This window comes from the organism of the source record quoted next, unplaced genomic scaffold (genome assembly GCF_019419815.1).
Source record: "Pyrus x bretschneideri cultivar Hongxiangsu unplaced genomic scaffold, Pyrus_bretschneideri_v1 Contig21, whole genome shotgun sequence".
Classification (NCBI taxonomy): domain Eukaryota; kingdom Viridiplantae; phylum Streptophyta; class Magnoliopsida; order Rosales; family Rosaceae; genus Pyrus; species Pyrus x bretschneideri.
In genome coordinates this window covers 2,351,785-2,369,582 of record NW_025999513.1, presented here as the reverse complement: position 1 = coordinate 2,369,582, position 17,798 = coordinate 2,351,785, and the positions used below count along the sequence as shown (strand labels likewise).

Here is a 17,798-nt window from a genome sequence, read left to right as displayed (position 1 = left end):
AGTAATGGTTCCCGCGTACTCTCTTCCCCTGTCTACATTCTAGTACCAAAACGCGTGAGCAAAAAATTGTCCTGTCCAAGCCCACAGTACCATGCGCGCAAACATCCCCAATTACAGGGCGCAAAGTGGGCAAATAAACGCCGCGTGGGGCTGCACAACGAAGTAACGAATCTGTACGAGTCTATGCCTCCTTGGACTACAGAGCAGAGAGAGAGAGAGAGAGTAAAAAGCAGAGAGAGAAAAAGAGACAAAAAAGAGAGAAAATTGTAAAGGTGGAAAAAAGAAAACCAGCTTTCATCCAACACTCCCTCCACTACCAGACAACTAAAACACAAAGAAAGAAAAATAGCTTCTTCCCCTCCCTTTATTTCCCTTCCAAAACAGCCAAACCCAAAAAACGCAAACTCTCTGTTTCTGTCCCTTTCTCTTTAACTAGTAGATCCGTTCCTTTGCAAAAGGGCTTTGTGTCTCTGGTGAGAAATTGATTGTGGGGTCCATGAAGTTCTCTGGGTTGTCGTTGGTTTCCACTCCGATGGCGTTTCTGCGGTGATCAAATTGTTTCTTTGTGATATATGTTGGTTTTTGCAACTGGGTTTTTGCTAGACAGTTTGAAGCTTTAGTGGGTTCTGCGATACGATGCAATCGGATAGGTCGGAAACATTGAGCCCAACAACCCTACGGCTGCAGTCTTTGTCCGCCGCCGATACCAGAGGGAAGCACAGGATACATGCCGAGTTGAAGCGGCTCGAGCAAGAAACTAGATTCTTAGAGGTCAGTGTGATTCTTTTTACTTTGTCTATGATATTGGGAATTTGAGTTCGTCTTATGTTGTTGGATTTTGATTGTCTTATGTTTCGTTTCTGAGTGTGATTGGATGCATGTGCCAGTGAGATAGTGAGAATATCCAATTTTTAAGGTTGAATTCAATTAGCTGCTGGATTTGTACGGTCACTGGATTTTCTGTTCGTTTGCTTGGAGTTTGAAGGTTTAGAGAGTCGATGATGGAATGTAGGATTGGGAATTGATTAAAAAATCATTTAGTAGAATTGTTAGGTTTCTGGTGAATGTGTTAAAATGGTTGCAGAGTTCGAAACGATTGGTTTGATTTGATTGTTTACTAGATTGTGGTCCTGTTTTTTCAATCCGTAGGCTTGGTTTCCTAGTTCTGTAGTGTAATGTGAGCGTTTGGGAAGTTTATGCTTCACGCTTTTGAGTGTATTCTCAGCTTTGCCTATTGCAGCCATGTGACCCTCTTATTCATTGTTACCCAAAATTTATGAGGGTTGTTGTTCTATTAAATATGACCCTCTTCATCAGGTTTTCCGATTGCGGCCATGTGACCCCTTTCTATCCATATTTTTTGCAAAATTTGGAAATTTTAGGAGTTATTAGTCGTTGTCTAGTTATTACGTACGTTTGCATTAGGAATAGTTGATTGCCTTCTCGGTTGTTATAGTTCCTTATCACATGTGCACAAGGGCAATTTGATTCACAATAGATAGATAATATATTAATAATCGGATAATGGACGTGGTTGGTCCAGGACTCTTTGGTGTTGAGTTCGCTTTGCATTGGGTGAGTACATGTTTCTTGTGAACAACTGATTGATTTTGTTGGTAATGAAAGCATGATAAACTTTACAGCTAAGAGGTGTACCTTGTATTTTATTTTAGGGAGTTTTAACGAAAAGCCCACGGTACTGCTTACTTTAACGAAAAACCACATTTTTACACTAAAAAGTCAATCATGGTACTATTCACTTTACCTTTTATTTTGTCCTTATCGTTAAAACTCAAAGTTTTCAAGTCCTTTTCATTAGTTTTCCTTTTATTTTATTTGCTCACTTTTAACTTTTGAGAAGTGAATCGTTGAGCTTTACACTTTGTACGGTGGCTCATTTGTTTGGCATGCGTTGTATACATATTTCAGTCCCTTACATCAAACTCTGAAGTTAATGCTTTTGATGGTTGTCTTGTTGTCAAATTGTTTTGATAACTGAAAATGCGGTGCAAGACTACAAGATTTTTGTCTTTAAGTTGTTCTTGAAGACAAAATTTTATTGAATTGAAAAGATAACCAGGGGTGTTGGGGAATAAGGTTTCAACCAGATGTGTGAAAATGCATGACCTATCAAATTGTTGACAACTGAAAACTAGAATAAAATTGAAAAAAATTAGCAACATAATAAGTACCTATTTATCACGAGAAGAACTGGAGTCAAATAGCTTAAATGGCAGAACACTCGGTTGAATCTAGCAATCTCCAATGCTATCTTAAAGTTTCCTGAGGCTGTATGAATAACAGGAGGTTTGTAATAGTCAACTTGGCCAGAGCTACCAACATTCAGAGTACCTCTCACCTAAGTTTCAACTTTTCAGCTGTAAAGTTCACAGAAATGATAAAGGCTAGTTAAATGGTATTAGAGTACTTGGAAAGATGGCTTCTCGTGTGCTGAGTAGAAAAATTATGAATTTGTTACATTTATGTTTGGATATTTTAACCTCTTTGGACTTTTGACCGTTAGAACACTCCATCCACTAACCTAGGAGCAACTGCTATTATTGGTGTCATTGTCTGTGGCTAAAAGTTGTCAAACTTGCTGCTAACGTTATGCTTCAGATAAGATTTTTGAAACCACTTATATTGGTACAAGTTGTTAAACTTGCTGCCATCATTTTGGTTTGACGAGCAACCACACATATATTGGTGGGAAAGTCATGTCTGGAGTTATTTTCAAGTTTTGGTTTGAGAGGTGGTCTAATAAAGCTTTCATTATCTCAATTGATGCCGCATGCTCTTGCAAGTTACAAAGCATATGTTCTTTTAAGAAATGCAACTCCATATTCCTCTGTCTTCGGAAGCAACTAATGCTTAAGATGTTTGAGTTTCATTACTCACTCTTCCACCATGTGGGTAGGGCACCTTGAGGAAAGAGCGAGGCATACAAAATGTTCTGGTCAAAAAGTTTGAAATGTGATTGTGTTAAAATTTTGCTTTCGGAACTTATTGGCTTCTCAAACGTTTCTATAATAAAGCTTATCTACCACTCGTCATTGTCAAGCATCTAGTGACATGTTTTAGCCTCCCATGACCCCGAATTTTTATGGCAAGCATCTAGTGACACTTTTCACATTAGGTTTACTTGGGAATTGGAGATTTATAGTGGTTATTGCTTTATTTTTTTTTCCTCTCTTTTTGTTGGGCTTTTCTAGTTATGTGATTTGGTAATCAAAAGGCACCCCGAAAAAGGGAGTCAGCAGCTTGTTGTGGGCGTGTTTGTTTGTCATGATTTATCAGCATGACGTCATCATGAAGGCTGCTGAATGGATTTTTTGTCTCCTCATTTTGTTTCTGCAGGAAGAACTGGAGCAACTTGAAAAGATGGATAAGGCATCATCTGCATGCAAGGAGTAAGCAAGGAAGCGACTTTAGAATATTTGGCTTTTTTTCTTTCTAGAAACCTAGTTTTGAATGTGATCAATATGTTTACCAACTTTGTTTGTGCTCCAGAATACTAAACAGTGCAGAAACAAGGCCTGATCCATTACTCCCAATGTAACACCTCTATTCTACTTGTTCGCGTTTTTTCGTTAACTTCCCCATCATTTCTGATTTTCATCCTCTTGTGATTGACAGAACACACGGCCCTCTTAATCCATTCTGGGATCGATGGTTCGAAGGCCCCCAAGACTCGAAAGGTTGCAGATGCTGGATATTGTGATGATTCTTGCTGTGTTCCAGGCTTCCATCTTCGTTTGTTCACACAGGCTTCAATTAGGACATTTTAAAGATTTTGTGATTACTGTTACCCGCAAATGTTCCGCAAAAAGTTTCTTTGTGCAGATGACAATTTATGGCAATGCTTTCATATGGGAGTCTTTAATTTAAGGCAAATGTGCAGAATGTTAACAATTTTTCAATCAAAATGCTTCACTGTATCGGCAGAGGATGACAATTTTCCAGGCACATTGTATTGTTTAACGAAATGCCTAATGATTCAGAAGGTAAAATATTCTTCAAGCAATTGAAATTGGAAACAATCTACAAAGTTGCTCAGAGCAAATAGCTTTAGATGATACACAACTGACACCATTACATCACTCGGCCTCGAAACCCCAGATATTTGAAAAAATCTCTCTTGTGCTCGTTTCTTCAAGTGGGCGCTTTCCCTGTAACGTGCTGGGCAATCCAACCTAGACCATCATACAGCCCTTCTCCTGTGAGGGCACAACAGGCTTGGATGTGCCAGTCATGATTCTTGATGCTGTGAAGAGAGAGCGTGTCGGTGATCTCTGCTGGGGTCATTGCATCCTTGAGGTCTTGTTTATTTGCAAAAACCAGTACAACAGAATGTTGAAGATCCTCATGTGCCAGCAACCTGAACAGTTCATCTTTCATAATTGAAATTCTGGCCCTATCTGTACTGTCTATAACCGCAATGATAGCATGAGTTCCACGGTAATATGTTGCCCATGAAGTCCTCAGCCTTTCTTGTCCGCCAAGATCCCATACCTGTCATTGACATGATTTGCAGGTATCTTCTTTAGATCTTAGCGTCTAACACCAAGAAAACTTAAGCATGATATAATGCCTTGAATGAGAGAGAATGAAATGAAAATGGCAAGGGAAGAGAAATCTGAGAGCATGACTAACATTTGATCGAGCTGAGATGTAGAGCATCATTTAAATGGGGTAGCTCAAAATATTTAATGAGCTAAAAAGACTTGGACACAGACCAACAATGTCACTATACATGAAGGATGTCACTATCTTCTAAGTTTTAACGACAACATTCAATTCCTTTCTACACTTCTTTGATCACCATCAGCAAAGTCATAGTTATCATGCTCAGTTGGCAAGTAATGTTGAAATTTCATGCTTCCTGTATAGGTGGAGTTATTGTTGCTTGACATGTTAAGACATATATTTCAGAAACACAGCAGGGACAATTAGCCCTGTCCAAAACTACATCCTCCAGATATCACAGCATCAAATCTATGCCATTTTAGATGTACAAATGATGACACACGCGCGCACATGGCTCTAGTAGGTAACTAGAATAAAACTGAAAAAAAAAAAAAAAAAGTAACAACTAGAACAAACAATCCAAGTAAAATTTACGCTATCCTAACAACTGTTATAACATTAGTTTCTTCATTCTCAATAAATTCATCATATCAAAACTGTTATAAACAACATGAATGAAACTGAATGATTTCTTATAAAGACCATGAATATATTTAACAAAAACATAAAACAACTCTAATCATCCTTCCACAAAAGAATGTTCAAGCACTTGGAGTCAAGTACTCTCATGGTAAACATACCTAAACTTTGAGAGCTTTAGAACATATAAAACAACTGGTGTGTTTCCAGTTAACTCTTAAACCTTTCAATGCGTCAGGCATGGTATACTTCCTATTAAAGTACTTGACACAAAATGATTGAACACATTGTATGCCAATGGTTAAAAAAATTCTGCAACCCAAAATAAAACATTCCTCTTCATTATTAGAACAGATAATCAACTTTGAAAGTTACCACGAAAAGGCTACTACTATTATGCTTCAGATAAGATTTGTGCAGAGGATAAGATTTGTGGAAAGGGCTAAAAGCGCATGCTGCTGTAAATCTCCCAATACAACACCGATAGTCTTAAAAGAAACAAATTTCACCAAACAATTTCCTCCCCTTAATACTGCAGTGAACTATAACTCCATTAACTAAATGAGTTTGATTAGTAGGATTACCGTCAAAGGCATTGCCATGGGTAGGATTATCAGTAGCAGTAGGGGAACTGCAGGCAATTGAGGAAAAGTAACAGATACATCTAGTTACTATTAAGAAACCAAACAATTGGGCAAGATGATTTCTTTACACAACCCTATCAACTGCATGGCTATCTCGAAATATCTATCAGAAGAACAAAAAATAAAAGAAACTGAGAAATTCAAATGAATAGCCAAATACGGTATTAAAAAGTCTACCAAAAAGGTTGTTAGAAAACAACAAGAATCCAATAAACACAGATAAAAGGACCCCTCGACAGCTCGACCACGCACAAGAATACCCTAACTTGATCAAGAAACTCACCCATCCTAAAATGGATAACCATCCGTAAACGAAATTGAAAAAAATAGAACATAGAAGAGAGAGGAATGGCTAAGGTACCTCGAATCGAATGTTCTTGTAGACAAGCTCTTCGACGTTGCTGCCTACAGTTGGGTTCGTGGTGACAACCTCTCCCAAGTGTAATTTGTAAAGAGTAGTGGTCTTCCCAGCATTGTCCAACCCAACTACCACTATCTTATACTCTTTTGCAGGAAACAACATGAACCAAAACTTGGAAATGAATGCCCCCATCTTCTATCCCCAACCCAAAAATCCAAACTTTACCTACAACAACCAATATTTATCAGAAAAAAAAAACAAGAAAATTTAAAATCGAAAAACATCTAAAAACAAATAAATTACATGAATATATTGATTTCTGTGTTAATTCTGGATGGTTTGGTCAAATCAAGATTAAAAAAAAAAAAAAAAAACAGTAACAAAAAATAACGATGACAAACTAATGTGGCTTCGATTCGAAATTAGCAGATCGATGAACAGAAACATTTCAAGAATTAAAAAAAGGTGAAAAGGAAAACGATCGAACCTGGATTTGGGTATTGGCGGAAGGGTGAAAGATGGAGGAGGAGGTGGCGGTTGATCGGCGGGGAAGGGCGGTTTCCGATGTTCGGGAAGCGGAGGATTGGAACCAAGAGAAACCCCCGAGATTAATTTTGGGTTTGGATCAGTAATCCACCCAAAAGCTTTGGGGTTTCAGAAATTTTGCGATCTGTATGGGGAAGGCTTAGCGGTGTTTGCGAGAAGGCGATAAAGGAAGCGCCTTTGTTAAATATTTTTTGATTAGTCGTTGAAGTACCCACCAAAAATACTTGATATATAAAAGTGGGTATAAAAAAAATTGAGCTTAAAAAGAGTGTTTGGTAAATATTTACAAATAGTTTATTTTCATAGTTTTAGGTGAAAAAAAAGTTGACAACGTGAAGCAGCAAAAATGAGCTTATTTTCACAGTACAACAGAAACAGTTTTTTTCCAAAGTACAACAATACCAAACCGTTCAGCAAGTGGTGTAAGAGGCCGCACGGTTATTTGGGACAACATAATGACGTGTGTTGATTAGTATGATTCTTTGACATTATTGTTCACTATTATGTAACATTATATAATATGAAAAATAATTAAAAAAAAGATGAAAAATAAGTAGTTGTAATCCTAATTTACTGAACTAGAATAAGGACATAGAGAGAGGGGGTGCGGCATTAGTAGAGAGAAGAGAGAGATGTGTAATTGTGAGGTGTGTTTTATTCCACCCCATTGTGCCTTTATTTATAGTAGTAGAGAGTTAATTCTTTACCCTTTTAAGATTACAACTCTAATAGGATATTAACTACTAAAAGAAATATTCAAAGATATCCCTAGATACACTAGGATTTACACAATCACATTTGTAATCTAATAGGACTGCAGCACTCCCCCTTGAGTGTGTAAATACTCAAATAAATGGCGCATCAGGTCTTCAGTGATGAAGTAAGTACAGTTGATGAAGTCGTCGACACAATGAGCGAATGCGAATCTCAGATCAACGGAAGAATACATAAAATGGTAAAACTCACAAAACCTTGCTATGGTAAAACCCAAGGTAGGAGAAAAACTCACAGGCTAAGGAGAAAAGTGAGAAGTTGCATTAAGTCAAAACTATAAGTCTTATGGACACAAGTAGAAGAGCTCACAAGGGTATGATCAGCCCAGGATAGGTGCCTCGTCAAAACCTAGTTAGGTAGCAAAAACCCAATGAGAAAATGCTCCTAATCGTAGAAACAAAGAGTACATTAAGATCAAGTGAGTATACTTCTGGATACTCCCCCCTAAGTTTGACAAAACTTCCAGATGAGAACTACAAGCATCGTATATGAGTAGTTAGGCATACCAATTCCTCAGACAAGCTTCTGGAAGGTTGACTTCGGTAGTGACATTGTGTAGAGGTCGGCAAGGTTGTCTGGGATTAGCTTGCATGACTTTAATCTCATGATGTCTTGCTAATGTATATATAGAAGCAATATGTCTTGATGTTGACTTCATTGATGTATTATGTCTTGGTCGGGTTGATACATGAGTCATAATCTTCATGGATCATTGTTGGGACTCAACAATGGATGAAAACATCGTAGGTACTTCAAATATGCTCAACAAAAACTCTCAACCATGTCTTACGTATGGTGTTGTGAAGTGAGGTGAGTCTTGGAATGATTCGAAAATTTCGCAACTAAGGTCATATCGTGGACCTCTAAGATATTCTGATATCCCTAATGGTAAAGACATAACCATTCGGGGATTTGCCTTGTGCGGGTTTGATAAGTAACCAACGTCAACATAACAAATAAGGCAAGCATCTTTCCGAGGATCAGGAGGGTTGGATCCGCTCGAGATGCATTGGGATTTGCCTAAATCCGTAGTACCTTTCAAGGTAGCAGAAAAATGTCTTTAATACCAATTCAGTGGTTGCATGTAGGCGCGGTGTTGCATCTTTACCAATAGATCAACAGCAAAGGAGATGTCTTGTCTAACGCAATGAGCTAAATACAACAAAGCGCAAAGTTGAACTTAGATATGGAATTTCAGATTTCATAACCTCTTCAAGGGTCACATTTGCATATAGCGTATAGAAGATCATAGGTATACTCAAAGGTAACACCTTCAGGGTGTAGTTTGACTGGTACCAAAATGCCGTCAGAACAATGCTTGAACTCCATGTCAAGGCATAAACAAGTTTTCCCAGGATCCATCGTCTCAAATTCCGTCTTCAGGTGCGAGGCAATTTTCTTAAGCTCTTCTAGAGTCTTAGTGAGATTCATGTCAACGACATAAACTGTAACTCTAGTAATTCGGAATAAGACTTCATAATTTAACATGTAAAGGCATTCATTCATATCCCTAACTGATCAAGTAATCACTTAGACGAGTGTACCACATTCGTCGAATTGTTTCAATCCGTAAGTAAATGCCTCAAACAAGTTAAGAGGGTGTTCCGTGGTTTAGAACTATTTGAATCAGTCCATGTAATTCTTCGGGAACTTACATGTAAATCTCCTTATCAATATCCCCAGGGAGAAATACTAACCACATTTCATAATACTGCAATTAATCATAAGGCGTTTGAGAGAAACCTTGCGCTGTAAGGTGTGCATTATATCGCACTATTTCATTCATCTCATTACACTTCATTTCCCACTTGTAACACAACAGCGTTACCTTGGGCAGTGTAGGAATGATGGGTCCAAAACACACTTTGGTAAGGAATTTAACCTGGATTGTAATTTCGATTGTCCAATCAGTTTTACGTTGTCACTTAATCAATGGAACACAGTTCGATATCGTTGCTTTCATTTATGTCGGTAGCTACCATATAAGTGAAAACATCATCGATGGTAATCTCATTTCAATTCCATTTTCTCATCCAAACTAGTATATTGGACCAAGAGCTTCAAGTCTCGGGAGTAATCCGGATTAATCTCATGAAATGGAAATGATTTAAGAAAGCGATCAAATACAGATTCATTGTTGTGCCGTGTCTTCCTCTTATAGGGAAGTGAATTCTATGAATCAAGTGATCTATCGTGCTCTAGGCTAAAACAGATTGATTGCTATCTGCCAGTGGATCGGGTCGTCCAACAAGGGCGGCCAAACCATCCAATAGGGGCGGCACATACTTCGGGGATGTTGACTCGATGTCCGTTTAGTACGTCTATCCTTGTAGGCATGTTTGCAGCCGGTATATGATCTCGTCACTTTAGCTAGATTAGAGGAATATGTCTGGAGCAACATTCTGAAAGCTAAAATTCATCGCACTTGCTTATCACACTTGTGCGGTACGGGGATCGAGATGAGACATAGTGGGCAACATCCACGCAAATTGGCGTCATTCTACATGAACGTTAACATTCTTATCTCCCTTAACGGCGGGAAGACTGTCTTATTGAAGTGACAATCCACAAATAAGTGGTAAAGAGATCACTTGCAAGGGCTCTAAAAGACCTAATAAAGGAGAATTGTAATCGACAAAGATTCATTTCCTTCTTTGAGGACCCATGTTGGTACGTTGCAGCGGCGCAACTTGGCATATGGAATGCACACCTAAATGCGTAAGTAGGAAACATCAGGTTCGTACCTGGTAACCAATTGTAACATTAAATAGGTTAAGTGGCAATAGGTTTCAAGGCGGACCAACATAGCTGCGTACAAGATTGCATAGCCCTAGGCAAAAACCGAAAACTTGGTACGTTCACCAAGGTCCAGGAGATCATTTAAATTGCGCTTTATGATCATTATACGAGGCTATTTTGGGTGAACATGGGAATTCGATATCCAATTATAAACCCAAAAGACATGCAATACTTTATCAAAAATCGTCGATATAACTTTTCGGCGTTATCCAGTTCCCCAGACTTTATGGGATAAATATGGTGGTTAACCCTTAAAATCGGCCAGGAAGTTTAGCAACAATGTGTGTGGACAAACATGTGACTAGTTTGTCGATTCATCAACCAAAACCATAAGTATTTATATGGTCCGCATTTTGGTTGGATTAGTCCATATATATTCCCTTGAATCCACTGTGAAAAGAGGGTCGTTTCGTATCTTTGTGAGGGATGATTTAGAAAATCAATTTCCCCAACGAGTAGGCTTGGCAAAGTGTGCTTGTAAGCACATGATCCTTACTTTAGGTAAGGAAATGCTTTATGACATCATTGTTCAACCTAAATGTCCCAAATGGTCATGCCAAAACAAGTAAACTGCTCAATCACTAGGCTCTAGGCCGGCCACATGTGGTGTGTTCCCAGTTGGGAGACAACTTATTGGCCCCAAATCAAAGCTTCATGCTTATTTTTGGAGGTGGTGCAAAGATATTTCACTATATTTTCTTTAGTGGTTTCATTGATGATACTTGTCATTTTGAATATCCTTTAAAACTCAACGACGTTCTTCCGGAATGGGGAGAAGATAAGGTATCTGACATGGTAATTCAGTACTATTCATACAATGAGGAGTGTGCCAATGCTCTTAATCAGGTTGGATAGACTTGAAGTCGTTGCTAGAGATGTGATTTAGGTGTAAAGTTAGTGTTCGTAGTATCGCATTCATTGTCACATCCCAGGCCCGGGACGGATCACTTCCCGGGCCCGCTCCACCATCGTAGCACGATATTGTCCGCTTTGGGCTTACCATTCCCTCATGGTTTTGTTTTTGGGAACTGACGAGTAACTTCCCAGTGGGTCACTCATCATAGGATTGCTCAAACCCCACTCTCGCTTAACTTCGGAGTTCGTACGGAACCCGAAGCCAGTGAGCTCCCAAAAGGCTTCGTGCTAGGTAGGGATGAGAATATACATATAAGGATCACTCCCCTGAGCGATGTGGGATGTCACATTCATCTAAACAACTAATTGTCCTACATTCGTACCTAATCACGTGCTTAATTGAATTTGGTCACATGTATACTAAAAACATGATTCAATTAACTTATATTCGAGGACAATATTAATAAGATTATCTATAATGAAAACATACGCCAAACTTAAATCCAAGAGCATGGAAAAACGTTCACAAAGTAAATGGTTTACTAAGAGGATTCGGCCAACAAGGTCATCCATATCAAAATTCTGCTCTTCTAGCAATGTTTGGTGGAACACAATTAGTCTTACATATTGACGATGAGAATGGTACTCCTCAACGACATTGGTAGAGGCACGAACATGTGCATAACCAATAATCTATTCCATCGAGATGGAAATAGATTCTGCAAGGTTAAGGTTCGGGAATACTATTCCTTATTCTTGAAGTTTTAGGTCTTAAGTACTAAGGATCATGGTTTGGGCATGATGCTACATCTTGGCAGGCCTTGATTCTACCATATGTTGTAAAAAACAAACTCAAAATTGGAGTGTGAGAGAGACAGACCCTGAATTGGGTTTGATAAGCTCCAGTCGAAGCTGGAAGGGTTTGTTTGGTAAGCCTCTGCCGAAGCAAAGTAGTACCATTCGATGCATCCATGACAAAGTATGGCACCACCATTCGGTAGGCTTTGACTGAACTGGGTTTAACCATTCCGTAGACTCCAGCCGAGCTGAGTTATACCGTTTTGTAGACTTCAGCTGAAGCTGTGTCTATACCTTTTTCTCACGTTTGTGGTAGTAATCAAATCCAAGAATTTGGTAAACTTTTGCTTTCTGCACTGCTACAGGAGCGGGTTAAAAATATGGAAGGACGAGAAAAGTATTCTCCAGTCAAAATTCGATTGGATTTATAAACTTCATAATCGTACTCATTTATGGACATAATCATGGTATGCTTCATGCAATTTCTTTCATGATTAGACGGTGGAGCGAGCTAAAGAGCCATGGAATCCTTGTTCGGAAAGTACTTTCGCTTGTAGTGCTTCAGGCATAAGACTTCGAATGAAGATCATGACGGAGGCTTATTCAGCTCTTCCATGCCATTGTTGGCTTCAATGGTTTCTTAGCTTCTTGATAGTCAAGTGGAGATTCATGTCTTGTACTCTACATAAATTGGTTTCTATTAGAAACGTCCAAATCAGGAAAATAAAACTTGTGACAATTCGACAATCCACCGAATGGAAGGAACAAGATTGTGATTGGTGATATGGGAATGAATCATCCATAAGCATCAAAGTTAGAACATTCAGGTTCTAAGACATGGTTTTTCATGAAAAATATCGAGTTTTCGTAGGTGTATTGTTTTATGAAAACTTCGGGTTTCAAATGCACTAAATTTGAAACTACATGTTCAATTTAGTTTATGAACGTTTAGTTCATAAAAGAGAGGTTTCTACAAGAACACATAATGCAATAAGCTGATTTAAGTGTAGTAGATTTGAGTTGTTTTAGGAACTCAAGTGTGACTACTTCGGGATTACGAAAGTGAGTCAACAGTTCAAAGAAGATAAATAAATTATTAAATCGATAATGTCCAAAAGTGATATTTAGTTCAATAATTTTGGATTAATTATTAGATTAATGGACTGCAGGTCACTTTTAATTAATTCAATAGATCACATTTAATTAATTCAATAGATCATGACCATTTTGGATAATCTCGACTTCTTGTTTTTTGAGCAAATGATAGTATCTATAATAAGACTATTTCCAACATTTGGTTAAAACCTAAAATTTTTAATTCAGAAAATTTAGGTTTTAACCTAGAAACAATTTTTCTCCTCCAATCATTCTTTGTTAAATTTTTAGCCTGAGATTGTTAAATAACGAATTTAGGATAATTTTTTTTTCAAGTAACTTAAAAAAAAATTATGTTGATTATTCTAATTTAATTTTATGAACATTTTAACCTAAAAATATTTAAATTCTAATAAATATTAAAAAATCACTAAACCGACACCATAAAACTTGTGGAACACTGTAAAAGTATATGAAAATATCTAATTTATGCACTGGAAAAAATGCTGGATTTTTCAGATATGTGGAGAATGAGTGAATTGTATCTGAATAACTCTCGTAAAGAACAAAAAAATTTTGCACCAACACAGGAGTGCTCAATGCTAGGGTTTCTGAGGAAAAGTGGAGGCGCCGATGGCGCAAACGGAAGGTGAGGGAAACTAATGAAAGTCGGTTAATGAAGGTAAGGGAAGCTAATTGGGGATGGGATATCTATAAGCTAGCTAATGTTGGTGAGCTAATTAATACGTGGGAAGTTGAATGGGGAAGGGATAAGTGCTGGTGCTTATTTGGTTTTTGGGATTTATCCTTTAATTTTGGATTGAGTGCGCTGTTTGATGCTGCATGTAGGAGATTTTAAAATGGTCTAGCTTTTTACAGTGTTTTTTTTTTGCAGATGGTTGTCTTGTTGGGTTGAAGATGGAAATTTTATTGTAGCTAATTTTTACTTTTGGGATTTGGGGTTTCAAAAGGTTGTGGGCAGCGCCTCTCACTTTACCTTTGGGGAAGTAATTTTTAAATTTAAAGACTTCCGATGGATTATGGAACGTCCTCTTTCAAATCTGGTTGCAATAAATCTTGAGATTAATAGATTAGTCTTTTGGGTAAGGGGAATTATTGATATAGTGTTCTCTCCCGTGATGGGTGAGAGGGTTTTAAGGCCGAGGTATTCAATTGGGAGTCTTGAGCTTCCTAACTTGTTCCTCGAGTTTTCTCTTATGGGATCTGAATGCCTGCAGTTTTTTAAGGTTCTAGTTATTAGTTCTTCAGTTTTTAGGGTTGAAACTTTTATGGAAGGATTTTTTTATAAGATGTTTAGTTGTAGCCCTACTGGTAGGGCTGATGGTCTATGTTTAGTATGGAACTCGTTCAAGGTTGTAGTTACTGTTATCACTTATACTTCTCGTTATTTGCATTGTTTAGTGAATGATCCTTGTTCAAGATCAGTTTTTTACATTTGTGTATGCTTTTCTTAAAAAACAATTACAGTTGGAATTGTGGGAGGATATTCTTAAACTAGACCCTAAGAATAAACCGTGGTGCTTAATGGGGGATTTCAATAATATAGTAGACATAAATGAGAAGAAATGAGGTTGCCAAGCTACAACTTCATATATGACCAGGTTCATCAATTTTTTAAACAGAGGAAACCTTTTATCTTTAAATGCTTCTGGTGTCTCTTTTACTTGGTGCAACAACCAAGTTGATAACAATAGAGTTTGTGAAAGACTTGATAGGTCTATAGCTAATACATATTGGTTAAATGAGAACCCGAACTATAACCTGCATAACTACCCAATTTATGGGCTTGACCATGGACCTATTCTCTTAACATACAACTTAAGAAATTGTTATAAGAATAATTATCCCTTTAGATTTGAAGCTATGTGGCTTCTTCATCCTGATTTTAAGGATTTTGTTAAGAATGCCTAGCGATGCAATGGAGTGTTTGGTCCTATTGACACTTTAAGGCGTGTGCTGGGACCATCAAATATATGGTTACCAGTTGGAATAAAACAACTTTTGGTAATTTAAAGGAGCGTAAGAAAACAAAATCCTTGAGGACCTTGTTAAGGTGCAAGAAACCATCATGAAAAACCAAAGGTGATTCAGAGATTGATTTAGAAATAATGCTTAGTGAGGAACTTAATTCAATTCTAAGACAAGAAGAAGTTATGTGGGCGTAGAAAGCTAAAGTCAATTGGTTGCAATTAGGTGATAAGAACACAAGGTATTTTCCAAACGGTGGCAACTGTTCGGAAAAAATAGAAATGAAATTAGAACGATTAAGAATAGTTGTGGGTTGTGGTGGAATAAGGGTGAGGGTCTAGAACCGGTTTTTGTGCAGGACTTTAAATTGAGGTTTTCTTATGATGGTCCCCCTTTCGTGGATATCTCTTATATTGCAGATATTATTGATCCTTGTATTGACAACCCTCACAATGAACTTTTACTCAAGCTTGTTGAAGATATAGAAATATGGAATGCAGTTAGAAAAATTGGTGTGCTAAAAGTACTAGGTCTGGATGGAATTGGTGCAAGTTTTTATCATGAATGCTGGGATACAATCAAAAGATTTGGTGAGTGCTTTGGTTAAAGACTTCTTTGAAAATAATACTAGCTTGAGGCTTATTAATCATACCAACATTACCCTCATCCCAAAAGTGGAAAATCCTGAGGTGGTAAGTTATTATAGACCAATTAGTCTTTGCAATATGAGCTATAATGTAGTCACGAAAATCATCATTAAAAGGTTAAAGCCATTTCTCGATTATCGCATATCTAGAAGACGTTGCTCCCCGGCGTTCTATTCATGATAATATTTTGATTGCACATGAAATGTTTTCTAGTTTCAAAGGTAAGAAAGGAAGGACTGGAGCAATGGGAATAAAGTTGGATTTAGAAAAAAAAAACATATGATTATCTTAATTGGGAGTATATCAGGTATGTGCTTCTTAGATTTGGTTTTGCTGAAAGATGGGTGAGCTTAATTATGGAATGCATTACTTCAACTTCCTTCTCGATTTTGATTAATGGTTCTACTCATGGTTTCTTTTACCCTAAGAAGGGAATTAGGCAAGGGGATCCTTTATCACCTTATATTTGCATTCTTTGCATGGAATTGTTGATTAGACACTTTAACGAAATGACCACTACCCCTAAATCGCATGTCGGTAATCTGTCTTCTCCTGGTGGATTTAGAATATCAAATCTAGTTTTTGCAGACGATTGTTTGTTATTTGCTAAGGCAACTACAAAATGTGCTAGGAATGTACTTCATGTTCTTAATATGTTTGCCAAAGCTTCAGGTCAAAAGGTAAATTTCCACAAATCCTCGCTTTATTTTTCAGAAAATACTAATGCTCAAACTAGAAATGCTATTGTGAATGTTTTACGTGTTCAACATAAAACTACCATTGGCAAATATCTAGGCATTCATAATATTGTGTTTTGAAAAGATCCAGTGAATGTGAATTAATCAAAAGGGTTAAGCAAAAGTTTGCTGGGTGGAGGGCTAATACTCTCTCTAAGGTAGGAAGACTAACTCTCATTAAGTCTAACTTTTTTGGTATGCCAAACCATATCATGTCTTGCTTTAAATGTCCTACTCGAGTAACCAAGAACTTAAACAATGAGTGTAGGGACTTCTTTTGGGGGAGAGATAGGAAGTTAAAACCTATGGCTTGGAAAAAAGTGTGTACTTCTAAGGATCAAGGAGGGTTGGGCGTAAGAAGAGTGTATCATTTCAATAATGCATGTTTGGCTAAGTTAGGATGGAAAGTTTTAAAGGATGAAAATAATTGGTGGGTGCAAATTGTTAAAAGAAAGTACTTAAAGAAGGATGATTTTTTTAGTTGCAAAGTCAAGCAAAACCACTATTTGGCTTGAAAAGGGATTTTGAATAGTAGACATATTATTCATAAGGGAATTAGATGGGTTGTGGGTAATGGTGAGGATATCCTTTTTTGGACCCATCATTGGGTTTTTCCTTATCCATTGTTCAAGCTAATTTTTGAAAATCAACGACATAACATAAACTGGGACACTAAAGCGAGTGAGTTTATTGATAATAAAAGTTGGGATAGAGTTCGTCTCTCCCAAGTGTTGGACTTGGATGTTGTGAGGAAAGTTTGTATGGTGCCTATTTCCCTTCAAAATAAAAGTGACAATTTTGTGTAGGAGCACTCATCTACTGGTGAGTTCTCAATCAAGTCAGTGACTTGGATTCAGAGTAATAATAGTCAAGAAGTTAAAAGGCAAAAGTTCCTTAAGAAAATATGGAAGTTAATGATACCTCCGAAAAAATTTTGCATGGATTTTTACTCATGAAAAACTTCATACAAGGATGAGATCGAGTAAATTTATTCAAAATATTGACAAATTGTGCCCTATGTGTGGCAATGAGGATGAGACTCAAAATCACTATTTTCTTAAGTGTGAGCATGCTAAAGAAATGTGGAACCTCTCTTCGGTAAGTCCTTGGAAGAATAATTTGACTCAGTTTAATAATGTGTTAGATTGGATGGAACTAATTGACAATGTTGAATGCAATGATTTTAGTGATCTTGGTAAAGCTATTTTGAATTGTTGGCAAATGTGGAATGATAGAAATAATAATGTTTTTAGAAGTATGATTCCTAATCCGGTTAGGAGTATCTCTCTCTCCATTGCCACAAATGTAGGCTTATCTTTTTTTTAAGGTTAATTGTAAGAAGATCTCTAGAGGTGATCCTTGCCACCAACACCTTGTTGGCATCCTC

General features: G+C 37.4%; 2 protein-coding genes across 2 annotated transcripts; one reads left to right on the top strand and one right to left on the bottom strand.

Annotated features, from left to right (window-relative positions):
• The first annotated feature begins 204 nt into the window (after positions 1 to 204).
• Positions 205 to 3,938, top strand: LOC103964759 (guanine nucleotide-binding protein subunit gamma 2-like). The gene is made up of 4 exons (XM_009377731.3): positions 205 to 771; positions 3,358 to 3,410; positions 3,511 to 3,555; positions 3,637 to 3,938. Exons 1-4 carry the CDS (start codon positions 637 to 639, stop codon positions 3,719 to 3,721), a joined length of 318 nt encoding a protein of 105 aa, XP_009376006.1. The 5' UTR covers positions 205 to 636; the 3' UTR covers positions 3,722 to 3,938.
• Positions 3,939 to 3,996: 58 nt separating this feature from the next.
• LOC103964760 (ADP-ribosylation factor-like protein 5) lies at positions 3,997 to 6,906 on the bottom strand. Its single transcript, XM_009377732.3, has 3 exons — positions 6,659 to 6,906; positions 6,172 to 6,396; positions 3,997 to 4,512 (listed from the first exon to the last, which is right to left on the bottom strand). Exons 2-3 carry the CDS (start codon positions 6,361 to 6,363, stop codon positions 4,153 to 4,155), a joined length of 552 nt encoding a protein of 183 aa, XP_009376007.1. The 5' UTR covers positions 6,364 to 6,396; positions 6,659 to 6,906; the 3' UTR covers positions 3,997 to 4,152.
• Positions 6,907 to 17,798: the final 10,892 nt, after the last annotated feature.

Coding starts and splice junctions, on each gene's coding strand:
- LOC103964760 (XM_009377732.3), bottom strand. CDS start 6,363: ATGGGGGCATTCATTTCCAAGTTTTGGTTCATGTTGTTTCCTGCAAAA. Junction 4,513..6,171: donor ACAAGAACATTCGATTCGAG/GTACCTTAGCCA, acceptor TGTCAATGACAG/GTATGGGATCTTGGCGGACA.
- LOC103964759 (XM_009377731.3), top strand. CDS start 637: ATGCAATCGGATAGGTCGGAAACATTGAGCCCAACAACCCTACGGCTG. Junction 772..3,357: donor AAGAAACTAGATTCTTAGAG/GTCAGTGTGATT, acceptor TTGTTTCTGCAG/GAAGAACTGGAGCAACTTGA. Junction 3,556..3,636: donor CCTGATCCATTACTCCCAAT/GTAACACCTCTA, acceptor TGTGATTGACAG/AACACACGGCCCTCTTAATC.